Source organism: Sarcophilus harrisii, chromosome 1 (assembly GCF_902635505.1).
Source record: "Sarcophilus harrisii chromosome 1, mSarHar1.11, whole genome shotgun sequence".
NCBI classification, from domain to species: domain Eukaryota; kingdom Metazoa; phylum Chordata; class Mammalia; order Dasyuromorphia; family Dasyuridae; genus Sarcophilus; species Sarcophilus harrisii.
Genome location: NC_045426.1, coordinates 312,113,311 through 312,133,981, shown reverse-complemented (window position 1 = coordinate 312,133,981; position 20,671 = coordinate 312,113,311). Strand labels below are relative to the sequence as shown.

The 20,671-nt window shown below is 35.8% G+C and overlaps 1 protein-coding gene across 1 annotated transcript in view; it reads right to left on the bottom strand.

Annotated features, from left to right (window-relative positions):
* Nucleotides 1-1,151: 1,151 nt before the first annotated feature.
* Nucleotides 1,152-20,671, bottom strand: part of LOC100923932 (ectonucleotide pyrophosphatase/phosphodiesterase family member 7-like) — a 55,800-nt gene continuing 36,280 nt past the window's right edge. Inside the window, exons 2-6 of the mRNA XM_012542979.1 lie at nucleotides 20,282-20,427; nucleotides 9,167-9,793; nucleotides 5,733-5,970; nucleotides 4,809-4,944; nucleotides 1,152-1,206 (exon numbers count right to left, since the gene is read on the bottom strand). Of these exons, the coding sequence (XP_012398433.1) occupies nucleotides 1,152-1,206; nucleotides 4,809-4,944; nucleotides 5,733-5,970; nucleotides 9,167-9,793; nucleotides 20,282-20,427 (1,202 nt within the window). The remainder of the gene's footprint in view (nucleotides 1,207-4,808; nucleotides 4,945-5,732; nucleotides 5,971-9,166; nucleotides 9,794-20,281; nucleotides 20,428-20,671) is intronic.

Sequence of the window (20,671 nt, the reverse complement as noted above, 5' to 3'; positions counted from 1 at the left end):
CAAAAAACAAAAAACAAAATCCTCAAATGGGATCAAGAGGTGGACACAACAGAAAAATGACTGAATAAGGAAGCTATTAAAACAAAGTTGTCAAGTACTGGCTAAATAATTGAAGCATTGATCAATGGAACATATCGTAAAGATTGGAGTGAAATGGATATCTATTTATGGGGAAAGAAGGGATGAATATAGTGGAATATGATTTTTTGGTAATAAAAGACATGAAAAATTCAGCAAAACATGGCAAGTGAAAAGAAGCAGAGCAAAATAAGCAGAACAATGAGAAGGTGGACAGTGATTACAATAATATTAAGGGAAACAACATTGAAAGGTATTAGAAATCTGAGCAATGCAGAGACATTCAGAGGCCTGAAGCTGAAGCAGGAAAAGAGGTAGCTAGAGGCCCATTATTGTCTGACATGGCCAATGTTGTTGGTTTTACCTAATTTTACTTGAGAAGCAGCATGGCATAATGAATAGAGTATTGGGCTCACTATCAGGGAAACCTGGGTTCTTGTATTTGACATTACCTGTGCCACCCTGGATGAGTCACAATCTCTCTGTGCCTCAGTTTACTCATTTATAAAAAGGATTTGATAATTGTAGCTTCTGTCAGATTTCTGTGAAGATCAAGTGAGATGCTATGCAAAACATTTTGCAAAAAGGGTGATAATAGAATTAGATACTATTTAATGCTTTTTTTGTTACAAGAGAAAATTCTTTTAGAGAAATGCTGATTTTTTAAAAAGGAGATCAAAACATTTATTTTGTAAAAAGAAAAAATATGTTAACATACTTGTGGAAGATTAATGAGGAGACAGCTTGAGACCTATAACACTCAGATATGAAATTTTTCTTAGAAAAATGGTTAAAGGGAATTTACTGAGTGGAATTGTTTTTATTATGATATCTATGTTTGAAACTGATTAGCAAAATCATATTTTGCATCTTTGGCATTGTTGCTTTAAACAAAGATTTGAGCCGGTATTATTTAAGTTACCTACTCTGTGTTAAGATTCAGAGCACATACACACATTTTATAACCCTATTTATAACAAAAATACCTAATATCCTTCAAGAAATATATTAAGTAAAGCAAAGAGGATTTGACTGGATCTCAGTTCAGAAACACACATTTTGAAGTACTGGGTTTATAACTGTGTCAGAGATAAATCTTTGTTGCTTTGTTGCTTTTCATTTCTTTGCCTGTGGAGGAAAGTAAAAAGGTCAGATTAGTTAAACTTTTAATATATGATTTCATTTCTATATGTTTACTGAAATCTACTGAAGCCCATAATATTCTGTGTGTCAATTAAGTATATTTAAGTGCCTACTACATGCCAGGCAGCCAGGCACTTTGCTAAGTGATAGCTACTTATCCCTCAAAGGGATAAGGGGGCTCAGCATGTGCCCTGACCATAGTATTATCATGCTTCCAGTCACCTAGGTGTCATGATGGAATTCTCACTCTTTTTTAACCCCATATCCAACCAGTGACAGATCCGTGGATTCTTCCTTCATAATGTCTTTTGTATACACTTCCTTCTCTTCTTTGACATAGCTATGTGCGGGCATCTCAAGCTTAGGTTATTTTAATAGCCTTCTCATTTGTCTCCCTGCCTCAAGTCTTTCCCCCCTCCAATTTATTGTCCACTGACTTATCAAAATAATCTTCCTAAAGTGCAAGTCTGACTATGTCACTTCCTATTAAATTCTCCTGGCTCCCTATTACCTCTGGTATCAAATATAACTTGTTCTGTTTGGTATTCAAAACCTTTCATAATGTGGCTTCTTCTTACCTTTTTAGTTTTCTTAAACCTTACTCACCTCATGAGTAAGGACACATGGAGGTATCCTTTGATCCTGGCCTCCTTGCTGTTTTTTGCACAAGATACTTCACCTCCCCACACTAGTCATTTTCACTGGCTGTCCCCTACTCTTGGAATACTCTCTTTTCTTGACTCATATCCTGGCTCCCCTGGATTTTTTCTTTTTAAATTTTTATTTAAAACTAAATACAAAATAAGAAAAAAAAAGTCAAAAAAGGAAAACAAAACAAAACAAAATCTCCAAACATTGTCAATGTGCCTAGCAGAACATTAGGGAGGATTCAAAATATATAACAATAAATTTTAAGAAAGCATCTATAATAATAGCAGAAATTATATCCATGACTGTCCATCTTTGCTTTCTTGTAGATTATTCTTTTGTTCTCTGCTGTGCACTTTTTATTTTATTCTTTTTTCCCCTTTCATCTCCTCTAACTCCCCTAAGAAGAAGGCTACAGTTAAGCACATATATATTCACACCCATCCACACAGATATCTTTATATACAATACATGGATACATATACACACATTTACACATGCATATATACATATGTAAATCTGGATCTAAAATAATATTAATATGGGTGATGTGTAGATTTCTCTCTTCATTGAATCTTTGTTTAACTTTACTTGTCCTATTTTTTTCTAATACATTCTACTTCTGATCATTTTTTTAGTATTTGTGTATCTCTCTTATTTCCTATCCTTCTAACTTTTTTCAAGTTCCAGATAAAATCTTTCCTTCAAGAAGCCTTTCCCAGTCTCCCTTAACTCTAGTCCTTTTCCTCTTGAGATTAGCTCAAGTCTATACTATATATAGTGTGTGTTTATCTAATTGTTTGCATTAGACTATGAACTTCTGGAGAGCACAAATGATGATGATAATGATGATTAACCTTGCTTTGTGTGCCCAATGCCTGGAACATTATACATGCTTAATAAATGTTTGCAGATTGGCTTCTCTCTGTGGGACACGGGTGCTCTAGTTCAGCACTTCACCATGTTTATATTACATATATAAAACTAATGCAAGAGGAGTTTTTGAGGGAGTTGGAGGGCAGGAGACACTAGCTGCTGGAGAAATCAGGGAAGACCTCATATAGAGGAAATTACATTTAAACTGAACTTTGTAGGAGTGAGGAAGTGTTTCCCAGGCTTGGGAGGCAGCTACATGTGAGGAACAGCAAGAAGTTCAGTTTGGCTGAATCAAAGGGAGAAATGTGTAACAGACTGGAAAGGTTTGTTAGAATCAGATTGTGAAAAGCTTTCAATGCCAAACGGAGAAGTTTGTATTTAACTGTAGGGAGCCTATCTTTAGAACCTCTTAGTGGTTAGTGCTTATTTCCTTTTCAAATTGTCTTGAAGTAATTTATTTGTGTACATGTAGAATATAAACTTAACATGTATATACCTTGGTATTAGAATATACATGACTTGAAGGCAGAGATTCTCATTGTTGTCTTGTATCTCTAGAATTTAGTATGATACCTTGCACTTTTGGGAGAAGAGTAGAGGGATCGGGGTTTGTGATTTCATTAGCATGGGGAACTTTTGGTATGAAAGCTCCATTCAGTGAGTGCAGAATAGTAACCTCAATGGAACTTGTAGTCTTAGAGTTAGTGGGGACAGTGAGATTTAATGATTTGCCTATGGGCTCATAGCCACTATGTGTCATAGGTAGGATATGAATTGAAGCTTTCCTAATAGGTCCTTTATCTTCTGTTCTCTAGCTGCTTTTGACTTCGCACGTGTAAGCATATGTAACATACAACATATATCATGTTAATGCAGCACACAACAAATATTGAATTGAATTTGGTGGCAAAAGAATGGTACCTGTGATTGCTATCTTAAGGTACTTTTGATTTGATTACAATATATCACAGGACCTTTAACCTCTGTTGGCTCTAAATGACTGGGACTGGGGAGGTTCTGGTCTTGACATGCAAAGATTTGTTAGTATAGGATAACTCAATAGCAACAGAAATGGCCTTATCTGGATCTAAACTCTTTGACTTTGAACTCTGTGTGTTGAGTCAGGGACGAGGCTATATACTTGACTGATAGTTTCTAGTGATTCAGGTCTACGTAAAAGTTTGGACCAGTGGTTTCTCTCCAACTAATTAAATCCAAGGTAGTATTTATATAGAAAGATCATTGTACCATACTGGAAAGTGTACTGCCCTCAGGATTTAACGTTAGTATTCAAGCTTTATTTCATTAAAAATTCAATGTAAGTTAACATTATGAAATGACTGCTCTCCCCCCCCCCCAATTATGCTGTAGGCATAGGAGGTTGAATCAGTAAATTGAACTTTTCCTTTATCTCTCTTTTGGCTAATGGTTTCTATGAAAAACGACGGATTGATTTCTTTCTTAAATGTTGCTTTAGGGTTTAGAGACCTTATAGGTCATGTTTCAGCTCACAGCAAATTTTTATAGTTCAAATATAAATTACTATAAATGTAGATTTTGAAATGGAGTTTAAGGTTAAGTAAAGTTCCAACTTTTTAGACAATTTATAGCCACATAAGCAGTGGTGCAACAGTGATCAAGGCTGCTTAAAATGGAACATAGTAACACACACTCTTAACTTTTAGGGTATGAGGTGAATAGATATTTATTAAATACTTGTTGACTAGCATAATTAAATAATAGTTTAGTTGTTGAAAATAACAATTCACCATACATGTTATCAAAGAACTCATCCCCTTCAGCACCCATAGATTTATACATTTAAGACAGATATCAGAGGTCATTAAGTCCAACAATCTCATTTTATAAATGAGGAACCTAAGGCCCAGGGAGATTAAGATCACAAAGATGGTACATATCAGATCAGTGAAGATCTGAACCTAGGTCCTCTGATAAGAAGACCATGGCTATTTCCACAATACCAAAATATATCTCCCTTGAATAAAATAGTTGTATTTGAAAATGTTTGTTGGTGAACCACAAGTAACACAAAGTCTACTTACCTCTTTTTTCGACTAACAGCCGTATACCCTACGGCAGAGACAAACAAGATGGCAAGTACCCCTGTCACCACAGCCAAGCCAATGGCAGCTTTTTGAAAAGCACTTGTCCTCCAAGTTTCATCTCCTGTTACCAAATATGAAAAGGTTTTTTGTAGTTAGTTCGTGAAATATTTGTTCCCTCTGTTCAGGGACCCCCAAGAAAGTCATAGTCAGTTCTTATATAATATTAATTATTGAAAAAATTCTATCCTAAATCTAAGCAAAATATATTATATTAGAAGTGGATCCAGGAAAATCACCCTTTCTTTTCCTTATGTGCAACATACTACGAGCATCTTTATAGGACTTGTATATTGAATGGGAAAAAATAACTATTTTGCTGTGTAAAAATAACCCGATAGTGTCTATTCAAGAGTTATATTGCTCATCTAGGAAAGATATTGCTTGATTCTTTTAAATCACCCATAGATTTCTGCCCAGGTGGCAGGCTAAGTACCCTAGAGTTAGGGATTTTCAGAGCTCTATTTTTCAGCAGTGAATAAAATTATGAAGCTTCTGATTCCACCTCAAAGAACCACTTTTTAATCTTCAGAAGCAACCACCAAACTTTTGGACACATGAATTTTTCAAGAGGCAGATGGATTTTTTAGAAGAGAACTTACAGAGCAGTCTACCTTATTCTATTATTTTCTGGATAGCTCAGGGCATACACAAGGATTATTCCCTGGCTTCTTGTTTTAAAGATGTCTCCTACAAAAGTGACTCTCTTGGTTCTAATGGAACATGGAGGGATTATAAGCTTAAGAATGTTGAAGAACCTCAGTCATCCTATCAGAAGCATTAGGAAGCACAATTGTGCTTAATTTTTTTTTTATTAAAGTAGATTTTATGCAGATATACTTGGCTGCTGCTTTTATGTCTCACCTGAATCCTGATTGAAAGTATCCACAAGCATGTCCTGTGTAACTGTCAGAGACCCGTTGTGAGGTTCTGGTGTCACTCCCAGGAGTTTACACATCAGTGGGTAAATGTGAATGCTGTCAAAAGGCTCTGCCAGATGATTCTTCTTGAAATCAGGTCCAAATGCTCTGAAAATCGTTTTCATGTCCATATCTGCATTATCAAAACCATGATCTCCTTTGTTGACATATAATATGAACCGCTAGGAAAGAGTCAATAGAGGTTATAATTCTATGAAGTGAAAGCATATTATCATTAATCTATGGTGTTTGTGTAATATCTTACAACTTTTGAGAGTCATAATATCTTTGCAAATCTAAGCTACAATGATTTTTCCCTCTCTCTAGGACGGAGTTACTCAGAAACAAAATTTCCATAATTTTGGGATAGAGAAAAAAGAATATGTATTCATTTGAAAAAGCATGAGGGATTTAGAGGAATAAAGTATGCTTCCCGTAATATGAAGGCCAAGAATGACTGCTTAGGATGGCCATTGGTGCTGATTATTTCAACTTTTCCCTGATTCTTTTTACACACACATCAGCGAGCAATCCAAATCATAATTTTCCAATAGTACTGAAACACTGTTCATCTCTTACCATAATTAATAAAATTTTTCACTGTCCAGAAAGTATAGTGTCCTGCACATTGTAGCAGAAAATCTAGTTTGATGAATACAGAAAGATTAGACCTATGCAATCTAAACCATGGGTTATTTGATTGATATTTTTTAGTCAACTACTCAGTGGAAGGCTTCAAAGATGAAACAGAAAGCAGTTCCAATATGATAACAACTCACACATAATCAACCAAAGCTTTAGGGTGGTCTTGATAATTCTGAGAAGGCCAAAAAGCTACTTTGATTTGTCTTGTTTTGTGTCAGTAATATTTTTGTGTTACAGAGTTGCATCTTTACTATTCTAACCTATGAACTTTTCCTGTCCTACAGTTTTGGATTATTGATTTCTCCTTGTAGTGTAGATGAATGTATTCTCTCTGGAAGTTATTCTGTATATATTTTGAATTAATTTTATTTGTATGTGATATTTCTGCTTGTACTCTTCCCATCTTCCAACAGAATTAAAATTCCTTGAGGGAAGGGACTATTATGGTTTTTATCTTTGTATCACTGAATGTTTAGCATTGTATCTGGCACACAGTAAGCATTTAATAAGTGCTTCTTATTGTTAAAAGAAACTTGAGCCCTTGTGATAAAATGCTTCAGTTTAAATACAAAAAGATTGATTTTTTTTAAAAAAAGCTCTTGAAGGAGAAGATATTCTTTCTCTATTGCCAAAGGAATTTTAAAAAACTACTTCTTAGAAACAAGACTGATTTTTGGATTGTACAGTGGAACTATGATTATCCAAAACCTTCCTAATCTAAACTATCAATTAACTGGATTTAGGAATAAATAACAATAAAATAAATTGGTGTGGAAGGTTTAAACTGAATTCAACCCAATGTCTTAAACTTTTAAATCCATGATCCATTACATGAAAATGGTTTGATGGTTCTGAAGCAATGTGAGATCCACAAGGACAAAATTATTTATCCTATATAGTAGGCAAAGAAATCAGTGTCTATTTTAGAAACATTTTTTATCAAGAAGAGGTGAAGACAAGGAGCTTTTAGCCTAATTTTTAGCTAACCAGAAAATTATATTAATTAGAAAACTATATTTTATCAAGTATTTTTTGGTCAATCATCTTTACTATGTGGCACAGTAGAAAGAATACTGAATTTGGAGTCAGAACATCAGGGTTTATAGTTACTTTCTGTGTAATCTTGGATAAGACACTTCACTCTGTCAGGTCTCAGTTTCTTTCTCCATTAAATGAGGAAGTTAGACTAGAGGGTCTTCAAATGATCCTTCCACCTCTAAACCTATTATTTAGAAATCAGTTGCCATTTTCCTCCAATGATTACAGTGAACAATAGATGATATAATTCTTCTCCTGATCATTTAGAAATGTAAAATATATATATACACACACACACATACATTATACACACACACACACACACACACACACACACACATATAGTGTATAAATTGCCTTAAATGAACAACAGCAACAACTAAATTGCCTAAATGACTAGTAAGTATCCTGGCTTCACAGACCTAACACATCATCAAGGACAGTATTAAAATGACTACAATTTCTGGAATTCAAAAGTGTCTTCTAGAATGTATTGTTGAACATAATGAGGCACATTTCCACCTGCACCAGCAGGCCACAGTTCTACTATTTCCCCTCACAAACCTGACTACAGCCAGTCATCATACATATTCATAGATATCTCTAGCCCATGAAAACAGTTGCAATCTTAGTTTTACATCTAGATCAATGGGCAAAAGTTCTCTGGGTTATCTGTGAAGTAATCCTTTGTAGCACAAGGGATGGTTAGTAAGGGAGATTTGAAATACTTCATTTCAGAAACCTGGTAAATATGACAACTATTTTGCAAAGGAAATTGGATGGCTGAGTAGTGAATACATAGTAAAGTAGACTTGTATTAGGAAGACCAATGTTTAAGTCCTAATAGACTTAACTTAATAGCTGTGTCATTCTAAGCAAGTCATATTACCTTTTGGCATCAGTTTCCTTATCTGTAAAATGAGGAAAATCAGAACACTTCTGCCTCAAGGTTTTGGGGAGGCTCAAATGAGATGCTATAATTAAATACTTTACAAACCGTGTAACACTCTATAAGATTGCTGTTACTACTGAGGATGGCAGCTTTTAGATATAGGGATAGGGAAGGATTCTAGAGACCATTTAAGTACAACCCCTTCATGTTACAGATGAGAAGAGTGATGTCCAAACAATCATATTTAGGTATAGTCATTATACAAACACATACACAATGATATATACATATATATATCAGTAAATTTTGACTTTATATTTTTGTTTGAACATAGCTCTGTTCATATGTTTATTTCTGGCATAAATTATCAGGAGGGAACTGTGATGTGGTGGATAAAGGGTAAGGAATTCCTGAATCCAAGCCCTGTCTCTGACATAGATGGACTGGGTGACCATTAATCAATAATAGTGCTTACTATGTGCCAGGTAACATGACAGTATATATCATGATGAAATCATCTATGGCCATAAGAAGTTTACATTTTCTTTAAGAAAATAATCTCTGTCTGTCTGTCTGTCTATCTATCTATTTATCTACCTACTTACCTAGCTACCTACATCATTGGCAAACCATATGATAGATAGACAGAAGTTGTTTCCTAGGTTGCTCCTCCCATTATAGAATAAATACTTTTATATCAAGAATTCATTCTTGGTCATCTTTGTACCTAACAGATAATAGCTTGTTAAAAATTTTAAAATTGAGTTCAATTTATCTTCAAACTCACATATTTTAGAACTTACCCCATTAACACTATAGCCAGGATCACCATAAAGCAAAATGGGTAGAATTCGGCTGTGTTTGGCAAAATGGAAATGCTCTGGAAACTCATCTTTCTTATATACCTTTAAGTGAGGATGTGCATTTTTTAATGCATTGTAAATGTCTTCCTCTTTCCCTGGCTTAGGAAGAATCATACCAAAACCACCGTAATCCAGTATATCAAATTTTACCAAATCTTTGAATTTAATGAAGTTTGACAGCAAGATCTCTGTGACATTAGGCTTCTTCTTCACTGTGGTCATTCCATGATCTGATGTAATAATGACATTGAGGTTGTCCTTTAAGCCATTCTTTTCAATGGCTTCTACTAGGTAACCAACAGTCCTATCAATTTGCTGAATAATAATTCTTCTGTTTTCTGTTTCAGGGCCTTTCATATGTCCAACGTTGTCAGGTTCCCCATAGTAAAGGGTTACAAAATCAAAATTCTCCTTGGTGAACCAGTTCATGACAATGTCAATATTTTCCCTCCATTCAGTCTCATTATCATCAGGATGGGAAAAGGACTCCAAAAGAGATCTGTGCACAGCCTCCCCACTGTAGTTTGCACCTCCCCCTGGAAAGTGGAACGAAGCAGTTTTCCTTCCCTACAAATCAGAAGAGATGATTTTGAACATAATTTGAGAGGAGCATTTTAAATGACATTCAAAAGAAGCAAAAAATAAGTTATTGGCTCTTCATTATAAATTTGCTTAGTATACAGGGCGTCATTAGGAACATCCTTTGGAATGATGTCTACAACAGGACACATAGACAAGTTATAGATGGAATGTGACTTTATAATCCTTTCTTAAACACTCCCTAGGCTATTTACACCATATTAATTGCAAGAGTTTAGTTGGTCTTCTGCCTAACTAAGCCATGAGAGCTTACTTTATTGAAGTATTTCTTAGGTTTCATAAAGTTTTCATGTGGGAAGTATCCTGAATAGGTCCTCTCATTATTCTTCTTGCTTCTAGGCAAAACTGTAACTGACCCATGATAGAGAGAGCTCTGTTCTATTTTTTAATGATACTTCTATTTCCTCCAGTCATTCATTCTTGTTTCTTATAACATTGCCACAATGATCTTTCTTACAGTTAAAACCTTGAACTTAGATGTCTTTTTATCTATGATTCCTTTTCTGAATCAGAATACAACATTGTATTAAACTCATTGAGGGAATATATTATGGCTATATTTGGCTTTCTTTGGCTCTTTTGATTAATAATAATAATAATGACAAATGTAGAATGATAGAACTTTGAAAATGCCTAAATTTAATGTAAGTGCTTACATTAGTCATTAGAAGAGAACTAGAATTGTTGCTATTACTTTCTGTAAGCATGGGAAGAAGCTGACACAGTCAGTGAGCTGCCTCAGAGTCAAGTCAGTACTTGACCTACTACGTGCCAGGAATTATGCTAAATTCTGGGGATACAAAGAAAGGGGGGGGGAAAGTCCCTACTCTTAAGGAGTTCACAATCCTAATAGAAAAGTCAACATTTCAAACAACTATGTACAAAAAAGAAATGGACAGGATAAAATGGAGGTGGTCTCAGAGGGAAAGTATTGAGATTAAGATCTTTTTCAGATGATGGGATTTTTGTTGATACTTGCAGACAGGGAAGCCAGGAGGCAGAGATAAGGAGAGAAAGCATTCTGGTGCATGAGTGATAGCCAGTGAAAATTCCCAAGTTGGAAGGTGTCAGGAAAAACTTGGGTTTAAGTCCTTTCTACTGGCTATGTAATTCTGGGTAAGTCTAACATAATCTCTCAATGTCCCAAATAAACTCTCTCAAGATGCTTAAAGTTACAGACCAGGTCTTGATCCATATGGGTCAAAGGAGTTTCTTCCTCTGGGGCACCCTATGCTAATGAAATTTTCCATCTTGTCCAAAAAAAAGAACTAATTAAATATTACTTGATTTTCAATGATAAACAAAGGCATATCACAGATTTCTTCCATGATATACACTGATCATTCCAATACTGCATCTGAATATAAATAATTTAAAACAATCACATCAATTCCTTTTTTTTTTTTTTTTTTTTTGGAGAGGAACAGTTTTCTTTCTTTCTTTCTTTCTTTCTTTCTTTCTTTCTTTCTTTCTTTCTTTCTTTCTTTCTTTCTTTCTTTCTTTCTTTCTTTCTTTCTTGCTATATTATTAGTTTGAAGAGGCAGTGTGGTATAATGATAATGGATAAAGGGATGGTTTTGAAGTCAGGAAAATCTAGGTTGAAGCTATAGGCAAGTCATGTAACCAACCTATCAATGCTCCTAGTAATTCTCTAAGATTTCCAGTTAAAGATAAGTTGCTGATCTATGCCAGTGAAACATGTTTCCATATCACAAGTACCTTACATTGTTAATTTAAATCACAGGTCTGGTCATTCCTTTCTCCCTCCACAAAAATAATTTGAAGGACATAAGGTTTTTCCAACATTTTCTACATTATTTTGGATTTGAAGATGTTGAAAAATATTCTCAAACCAAAAGCATTAATTAGGCTGAGAGTGGGGAGGAAATAAGAATGTTATATTTGTCTGGGAAATTGGAGAAATAGAGGGAATTGTGTAGTAGGAGTTGGTATTTGAAAATATAGCCAGTAAGTGAAAGTGAAAAACTATACATAATGCTTACAATCAATTTTTTTTTATTTGTTCTGAGGAAAGGCAAGGAAAACAGATTGGAAGGTTTTTTTGTGCCCATTGCCTTAGTTGAGTTGATTTTCTGTGTACTGGTGAGAGATAATTTGCTTCCAAAACATCTTGTTTTTATTTTAATCAAAATGATGACAGTGGTTACTTAAATTCTTACTTTTGGGCAGTTGAATGCTTTACTCTACGTAACCTGCACTGGTACTATAGAAATTATCAGAATTTGTATGTTGGAGTTTCCAAAGCCACCTAATAGGGAGTTTAATTATGCCAATTAGCAATAAATATAAAAATTACAGTTGCTAATGGGTACTATATTGTGAACTTGATATAAATTTACTTTCCCGGGAGGATGAGGACACTGACTATGACAATAATTACTACTAGTAGTCTTCTTCTTTTTCTTCTTTTGTTCCTTTTTACTACTCCTCCTCCTCTTCCCTTTTCTTCCTCTTTTTCCCTTTCTCATTCAATTTCTTCTCTTACTTCTCTTCCCTTCTCCATTTTTTTTAACTGCTTTTTTAAAATGAGAGTTGTTGACTTTTACATCTAAGCTCTAGAATTCTTTCCTGATAGTCAAATTGTTCAGAACAAATATGTTAATAGGATCCCTCTTGGTTTTTTACTTTGTCTATCTCTTCTTTTCAGGGGTCAGTGGCACTATCTTCAAAGCCTGCATTTTTTTTATTTTTTTTTTATTTTTTTATTTAATAGCCTTTTATTTACAGGATATATACATGGGTAACTTTACAGCATTAACAATTGCCAAACCTCTTGTTCCAATTTTTCACCTCTTACCCCCCCCCCACCCCCTCCCCTAAATGGCAGGATGACCAGTAGATGTTAAATATATTAAAATATAACTTAGATACACAATAAGTACATGACCAAAACATTATTTTGCTGTACAAAAAGAATCAGGCTCTGAATTATTGTACAATTAGCTTGTGAAGGAAATCAAAAATGCATGTGTGCATAAATATAGGGATTGGGACTTTAATGTAATGGTTTTTAGTCATCTCCCAGAGTTATTTTTCTGGGCATAGCTAGTTCAGTTCATTACTGCTCCATTAGAAATGATTTGGTTGATCTCGTTGCTGAGGATGGCCTGATCTATCAGAACTGGTCATCATCTAGTAAAAGCCTGCATTTTTTAAAAGTGAGACCTAAGAACAGCTTGATAATTTGGAAGTAAGGCCGAGAGGTTAACTAACTTGTTTAGGATTACACAGTTTATAACTGTCTGAAGTAGGATTTGAACTTGCATCCCTTCACCTTCAAGGCCAGTTCTCTTTCCACCACATCTAGTAACTCCTTTTTCTGGACTGTTTGGCTCCATTTCAATCTTCTCAAATTGAATGGGCAGTAGTGAATCTAAAGGATTGATTCCAAGATTTTTTTTTTTTTAAATGGAGATCAGCTCATTATTTTTAGTGACTTTATTATTCATAATAAGGAGAGGGCTTTGGCCAACATCAGATGCATTATATAGGCATTAACAGTCTTCCAGCTGAAATTGTTGGCACCTTCTTGCTTCTTGCTTCACTGAGTTAGGATGGGATTTTCTTAGAGATTTGGTTAGTACTAGGAAATGAAAATTTGACTGTCAGACTTCACACATGATTCAAATCCTGCCTTGATAGTAACCTAATGCCATACTATTACTGATACTTATCAGCTGTGATTCTATTATTTAGCTTATTCCTTCTGCCCTTTTCCCCTATTAAAATTCCATATAAATCTTTTGGACATAGGCGAAACATTCCTTTATGTTTTTATGGCTTCTGAATCTTATAGCCATGGCTGGATGAGTTTCTCTAAGGATCAGGAATTTAGAACTTTGTGAAATATCCCTGCCATTCATCAAATTCTTTTCATTGTGCCTTCATTTAAAGTCTGGGCCTGCTCCAAATGAAATGCTCTCATTCTTTGTACCTGACCATTAGTAAGGTCTTGCCAGAGCATAGATTCACTTGTGTGCTGTAAATGATGGGATGTCCACTCCTAAAGGCAGTCAGGAAACTCAATCATTATTTAAACTTCATCTACCAAAGGCCCATCAATTACTATGCATCTTTATAGACTCCTGTAACATTAGTCTTATTGAGGGAAAACATTTCAGCCATATTAAAGTTTACTGCATCAGTCTCACAAAACTCATCTGGAATAGACTCTGTGAAGGGATGGATTACTGAGGATAGAGATGATGCAAACTACTTTAGCCCAGCCATGGAGGAGACTTGCCTGACAATGTGGACAGGCTCTCAAAAGCCAAATTGGGACGCACAGGATAATTTTTCTTAGGAGATTGACCTATAGCTATTAGTTGACACTAATTGCAGCAGATTTTTCTTTCGCTCCTAAGTGAACTGGCTGTCTGCCCTCTATGGCAGAGTCCTTAGACAGTTGAGCGAGATGCAACAATTTGACATTCACCTGCCAAATGAATGGCAAGTCATCAATCCATTCTTCTCCTACCAGATACTGTTTTTGCACAGCCACTTACAAATTCAGCAAACAGGAAGAAAGTTCAGCATATGAGTGATGTACAGAAGGAAAAAACACACTGGAGCTTCTCAAATGACAAGTAAGACAAATACAAGAATAAGACAAATGAGAGAGAAGGAATAATGCCAGAGTAAGAGAACAGAGAGACCAAAGGATTTAAATAGTAAATTAAGGAGAAATATTCAAGTCCCATGAAAAAGTCCAGAGGATTAAAGAATTTTATAGCTGGAACATGCTATAAATCTTTTGTCCCAGCAACTCATTTTATATATAAGGAAATGGAGGCAGAAAGAGGCAAAATATCTCTCTTTGAGGGTCACATAGTTTGCCAGAGAGGTAGAGACAAGAACAGAAATCTTGTTCCTTTGACTTCTGATCTGGTTTTCATTCTACTTTAGTGACATCTCTCCTATATAACACCTTCCTTTCCTCTGATACTGCTACTTTGGGGCAGGGCTTTATGCTTGATCTTTCTACCTCAGGAGTCAACCTACTTCTTTCCTCCATTCACCGGCTAAAGTGATCTTAACTTAGGTCCCACGATGTCATTCACATATTCAGTAAAATCCACTTTTGATTTTTTAGCCCTTCATAATCTGGGACCCTTCCTACCTTTCCAGTTTTCTTACACCTTATTCCATGAATGTGCGCTAGGATTTTGGGACACTGGCTTCTTACTGTTCCTTGCACAAGACAATCCATCTTTTATCTCTGTACTTTTTCATCAGCTATCCCTTGCTTCTGAAATTCTCTCCTTTCTCTGTCTTCTAGCTTCTTTCAAGTCTCAGTTAAACTCTTCTACAAGAAGGCTTTCCCTCTCCCCCTCAATGCTAGTGACTTCCCCCTGAGATGATCTATGACTTATCCTGTCATTATCTTGTTTTACATAGTTGTTTGCATGTTGTCTGCCCCTTCCCTATTAGATTGTGAGCTCCTTAAAGGCAAGGACAATTTTTTTCTATTCTCTTTATTCTCAGAGCTTTGCACAGTGCCTAGCATATAGGAGGCACTAAACTAATGCTTGTTGACTTGGTATTCTTTCTACTGCACCATGTGAAGAAAGCTTGTCATGTCATATTTAAAACTTTGGGACTAATGTTTCAAGGTGCAACTTAATTTATTTGAAGATAATGCTTGTTTCTCATTTTCTATCTTTTAGGTCCAGAAATAAAGTGAAAAGGTGCAAGAAGGGGGAATCCAACATATAGGAACGGCATGAATGTAAGATAAAGAGACTCATCTTTGGGACTTGGAACCCTTCTTAGTCTTTACAGTAAATGTTAGTTGTCTGAGGTTGATTCAACAGATATTAACATGGTGGTTTTTTGAAGATCAGAGCTACCAGAATCTCTTGTAGGATGATATATAATCAAAATTCTGATCTTACAACTGTTAGTGAAGTGACAGATTTTAGATCATTAGTGGCTTAGAAAAGCCTGCCTAACTCTGATTTCTTTCTTTTTTAGAACACAGGTGGAGTAATTACTTGGATATCCTCATTCATGTAACATGTCCTAAATTTTCCTCCTAAACTGGAAGTCTTTTAGTTTCAAAGCAAAGAACTTTTCTTCACGAAGTTTAAATTATGTGTTTACCAGGGACACTGATACATTGTTGATGGAATTATGAACACATCCAGCCATTCTGGAGAGCAATTTGGAACTATGCTCAAAAAGTTATCAAACTGTGCATACCCTTTGATCCAGCAGTGTTTCTACTGGGCTTATATCCCAAAAAGATACTAAAGAAGGGAAAGGGACCTGTATGTGCCAAAATGTTTGTGGCAGCCCTGTTTGTAGTGGCCAGAAGCTGGAAAATGAATGGATGCCCATCAATTGGAGAATGGTTGGGTAAATTGTGGTATATGAATATTATGGAATATTACTGTTCTGTAAGAAATGACCAGCAGGATGAATACAGAGAGAGTTGGAGAGACTTACATGAACTGATGCTGAGTGAAATGAGCAGAACCAGGAGATCATTATATACCTCAACAATGATACTGTATGAGGATGTATTCTGATGGAAGTGGATTTCTTCAACAAAGAGAAGATCTAACTCAGTTTCAATTGATCAAGGATGGACAGAAGCAGCTACACCCAAAGAAAGAACACTAGGAAATGAATGTAAACTGCTTGCATTTTTGTTCTTCTTCCCGGATTATTTATACCTTCTAAATCCAATTCTCCCTGAGCAACAAGAAAACTGTTCGGTTCTGCACACATATATTGTATCCAAGATCTACTGTAACCTATTTAACATGTATCGGACTGCTTGCCATATGGGGGAGAGGGTGGAGGGAGAGAGGGGAAAAAATCGGAACAGAAGTGAGTGCAAAGGATAATGTTGTAAAAAATTACCCTGGCATGGGTTCTGTCAATAAAAAGTTATTTAAAAAAAATAAATTATGTGTTTACATTAAGAAGGAAAAAGCTTTATGTGTTTGTGTATGTATATATATGTACATATATACACACTTAAATATGTATGTATACATGTATACTAATATATACATATGTGTGTATCCATATACGTGTGTATATATATATATATATATATATATATATATATATATATACGTATATATATATGTTGATCCATCATTTTCTAAGAGGATCAATCATGGGGTGATGTCTTGACTTGCTTGTGAATTGGATTTAAGTGAGGCAGAGCTGCACAAAGGCATCTTCAATGTCTGACTAAGCTATAAGAGCTTCATAGCTCCAGTTTTAGCCTCCAGTGTGGCCATTGCAATAATTTCCTCTACCCATTTTGCCAGGAAGTCTTTATATGCTTGGGGTAGACATCCTTCTAACTCATTGATGGGTTTGAATTCTTTTGGTTACTCTGGACCTGTTTTGATCCATCTGCCAAGATAGTTTTACTGGGGTGTGGCTGTTGTATATACTGTCATAGTTGCCATTCAATATTCATTCTCCAAGAGGAACAATGATAACAAAAGGTTGCTGTTTTGACTTGCCCTTGAATTAGATAAAAATAAGGCCAGCCATTCAAAGCTGTCGGTGTCTCTCCTTCAGTCATAGAAGTTCATAGATAAGCCTTGGAGGTGGTGGGTGATCTTGACTCTTCTAAAGTAAAGTTTTTCCTAGGTCTATTTGTCTAAGCCAGGCCAATTCAATGACTGAGGACTAGGTAAGAGTTGAGATAAAAGATAGATCAACTGACCATCATAAAGATATCTGGGAAAGGAAGACCCTTCAGAGTTTCTGTCCAGAATAGAAAACAATTGCTATTTACATTCATCATCACTCATCAAAATCTAAATAATGACCTACAGAGATTTGAATTGGGGTTTTTGTTGGCCATTCAATGAAAGCCAATTTGATTTGGTTTTAAGGTCAAGTAGATTGTTGTCTTGGAGATGGGGGCGATAAGGGAGGGAGGAAGAAAAATTTGGAACACAAAATCTTAGAGAAATGAATGTTGAAAACTATCTTTACATGTATTTGGAAAAATAAGATACTATTGAAAATGTAAAAAAAATAAAATTGAGGCAAAAAATAGTCAAGTAGAGCTATTAAAACCACAAGGGACTTAAAAAACCCCCCTATTTTGGGTTCAGCTAGTTGACAGAATGGAAAGAGTTTCAGCCCTGCAGTCAGGAAGATCTGAGTTCAAATCTGTCCTTAGACACTTGGACACTTTAGGAAATTCACTTAATCCCAAATGGCTTGGATGGAGGAAGCCTGTCTTTTCAGAACTGTATTTCAAAAAATAATAAAATGGAAACTGGTGGAACAAAAAATAAATTGTCTCAGCTTTTTTGGGGAAAAAGGTCATAAAATAAATAAAAATGAAGAAGAAAAGAAGAAAAAGGGGAGATAGAGGAGTAGGAGAAGGAAAAGGAAGAAGCAGAAAGAGGAGGAGAAGAAGAAGGGGAAGACAATGATAAGGCAGCAGCAAAAGCAGCAGCATTCCCCAGCATCTGCTGGAATTGGCATGCTGGGTCCCCAGAGGGCAGGTCCTACTATTTCTAAGGTAACATGGTAATGACTGTTAGTACAAAATATTCTTCAGAGAATCTGGCTCACTTCTTCCCACAAATACACATAGATGTATGGGAGGAATAAACTTAAACTTAGAGCATAATAGTAGTGAGGCACACAGCTGCATATGATATAACTTCTTGTAGCAACAGGTAAAAGTTGAATAATAGGTGGACACCAAAGGTGAATGAACAGCCCTGAAAAGGTCTCAACAATACAAAATGGAAGAGTTCTCCCATTGGGAGCAAGATAATTCAATTCAGAGAATGTTCTAGTTCTCACCCAAAAAGAAATTCCCTAGAGTTCCTAAAGTATACCTCACACCATAAGTGCTAATCCTCTCTGAATCCCCCCCACACCTTAAGCCATCTGTATGTAGGTATTGAAGATACAAAAATGAAAAATTACATTTTCTTTAATGGTAATGCTCTAGCCTGGGTGAAGATTGGAGCAGAGTGGTGAGAGATGAGAACTTAAGTTGTCAGCTAGTCCCCCTTTGGGGACTCTTTTAAGCTAGATTTTCTTATTTGGATTCTTTAAGGCTAGTTCCCTCTGAGTCTTCCTTTGTAGCTTTTTAGGGTCAGTTCTCTCTAGCGACTCATCAAGCTTTGAAAATTCTTTAGGACTCTTCAAGTGGTGAATTGCTTGAAAAAACTCATGACTTCTAACTTCAAGAGAGAAGATGAAAGAAGCCAACTCCACTTCAGGTTACTGAAGGAAAAAACTTGGGGAAAACATAAGTGGAGTGAGCAGTCTCCATCATTGTCCCTATTCCTAGCTTGATAGTTTAGAATCTTTGGGGAGTTTCTTCTTGGGTGAGAAGTAGGACACTCTCTGAATTGAATTACCTTGCTCCCAATGGGAGAACTCTTCCATCTTGTACTATCTAGTATATATTTTCCTTTGTATACCGGCTTTGATTTCTGTTTTGCCACTATTTGGATAGATGGACTTCTTTGCTATTTGCTTTGTATGCTCATTATGGAACTGGTATTAGATAGGAAAAGAGTCAGACCTTGGACATAGCTCCCCTCTTCCAAATGACAAAGTGATCAGAAGTTGGATAAGATCTGCTCATATTCCCTAGACTAATAATATTTAAGGGATCAGATATAATTCTAGCCTGGTACTCCCTCTCTCTGAAGAGAATAGAATGGTGTCTCTTACCCCAACCTTCTGCTTCCCTTCCTGGTGGGAATGAAAGTCTCCTTTGGAGAAAGCATGGGGGAAGAGTCTAGAAATGTCTATTCTGCTTCCCTTTGAGCCATACACAAGGACAATATCCTTGTTGCACATGGATCCTCACTGCACATGTGGGACCCACATTCTACCATCTTTCCTTACATGTACAAATATATTATATATTAAACATATATATATATATATATAGTGAGGCTAAGGATATTTTAGGTAAAGCCTAATAATCATCTATCTACATGTACATATATAATATATATAATATAATATATATAAATATACATACATACATATTACAAATATGCATATTTTTCTCTCCCCCTCAACTCCTACACAGAATCTAAAAGCCACAGTTAGAACTCTTTGAGGGCATTTTATTCACATTTATAATTCCTTCATTAGCTAGGACAGTGCCTTGTATATAGTAAGTACTCAGTAGTATTTGTTGATTTGCATAAAATAAATTAGTTTCAGAATACTTGAGTTGTATTGTGGCCTTTGGGTCCACCAAAAGAAGTGGGATCAGTGATGTAAGGCAAGACTCACTAGGTTATTTCTCAAAACTAGAACTTATTCCTGGGATCATGGGTCAAAATGGAGTCAATCCCAAGGGAACAGGGCTATATGATTATCATACTGTTAATGGAGTGTTCTCAGCAGGCTGTTCCCTCAATCATACATAAGAGGTGAGGTCTCTGAGAGTTCTAAAGACTTGAACAGTACCTGCCTCTGGGCTGTGATCCAGAGAGGCAGCACACCATTGTCCCACCACTCCGACTTTCTCTGGGTGTCTTTGAAGGAGTACTTCCACAGTGTTTCTGTGTTAAACATCATGTTGTGAATGACTCCATGATCTTCAATCCACCGACCTGGTGAGTAAAGAAGTAAAAAGTAAAGAAAATATTGGGATGCTGCAAAGAAGGACAAGGTCTTAGGAGATGGATGAATATACATTGTGGTTGTAAGACTGCAGGGAATTAAGAAGCCTTTCTGATTGCATAAAGGCTAGCAGTCAAGTAGCAAATATGTATTAAGCTCCTACTATGTGCCAGGCACTATGCTAAATGCTGGGGATGCAAAAGCAAATCTTCCCTAAGCGTAGGAAGCTTTCTT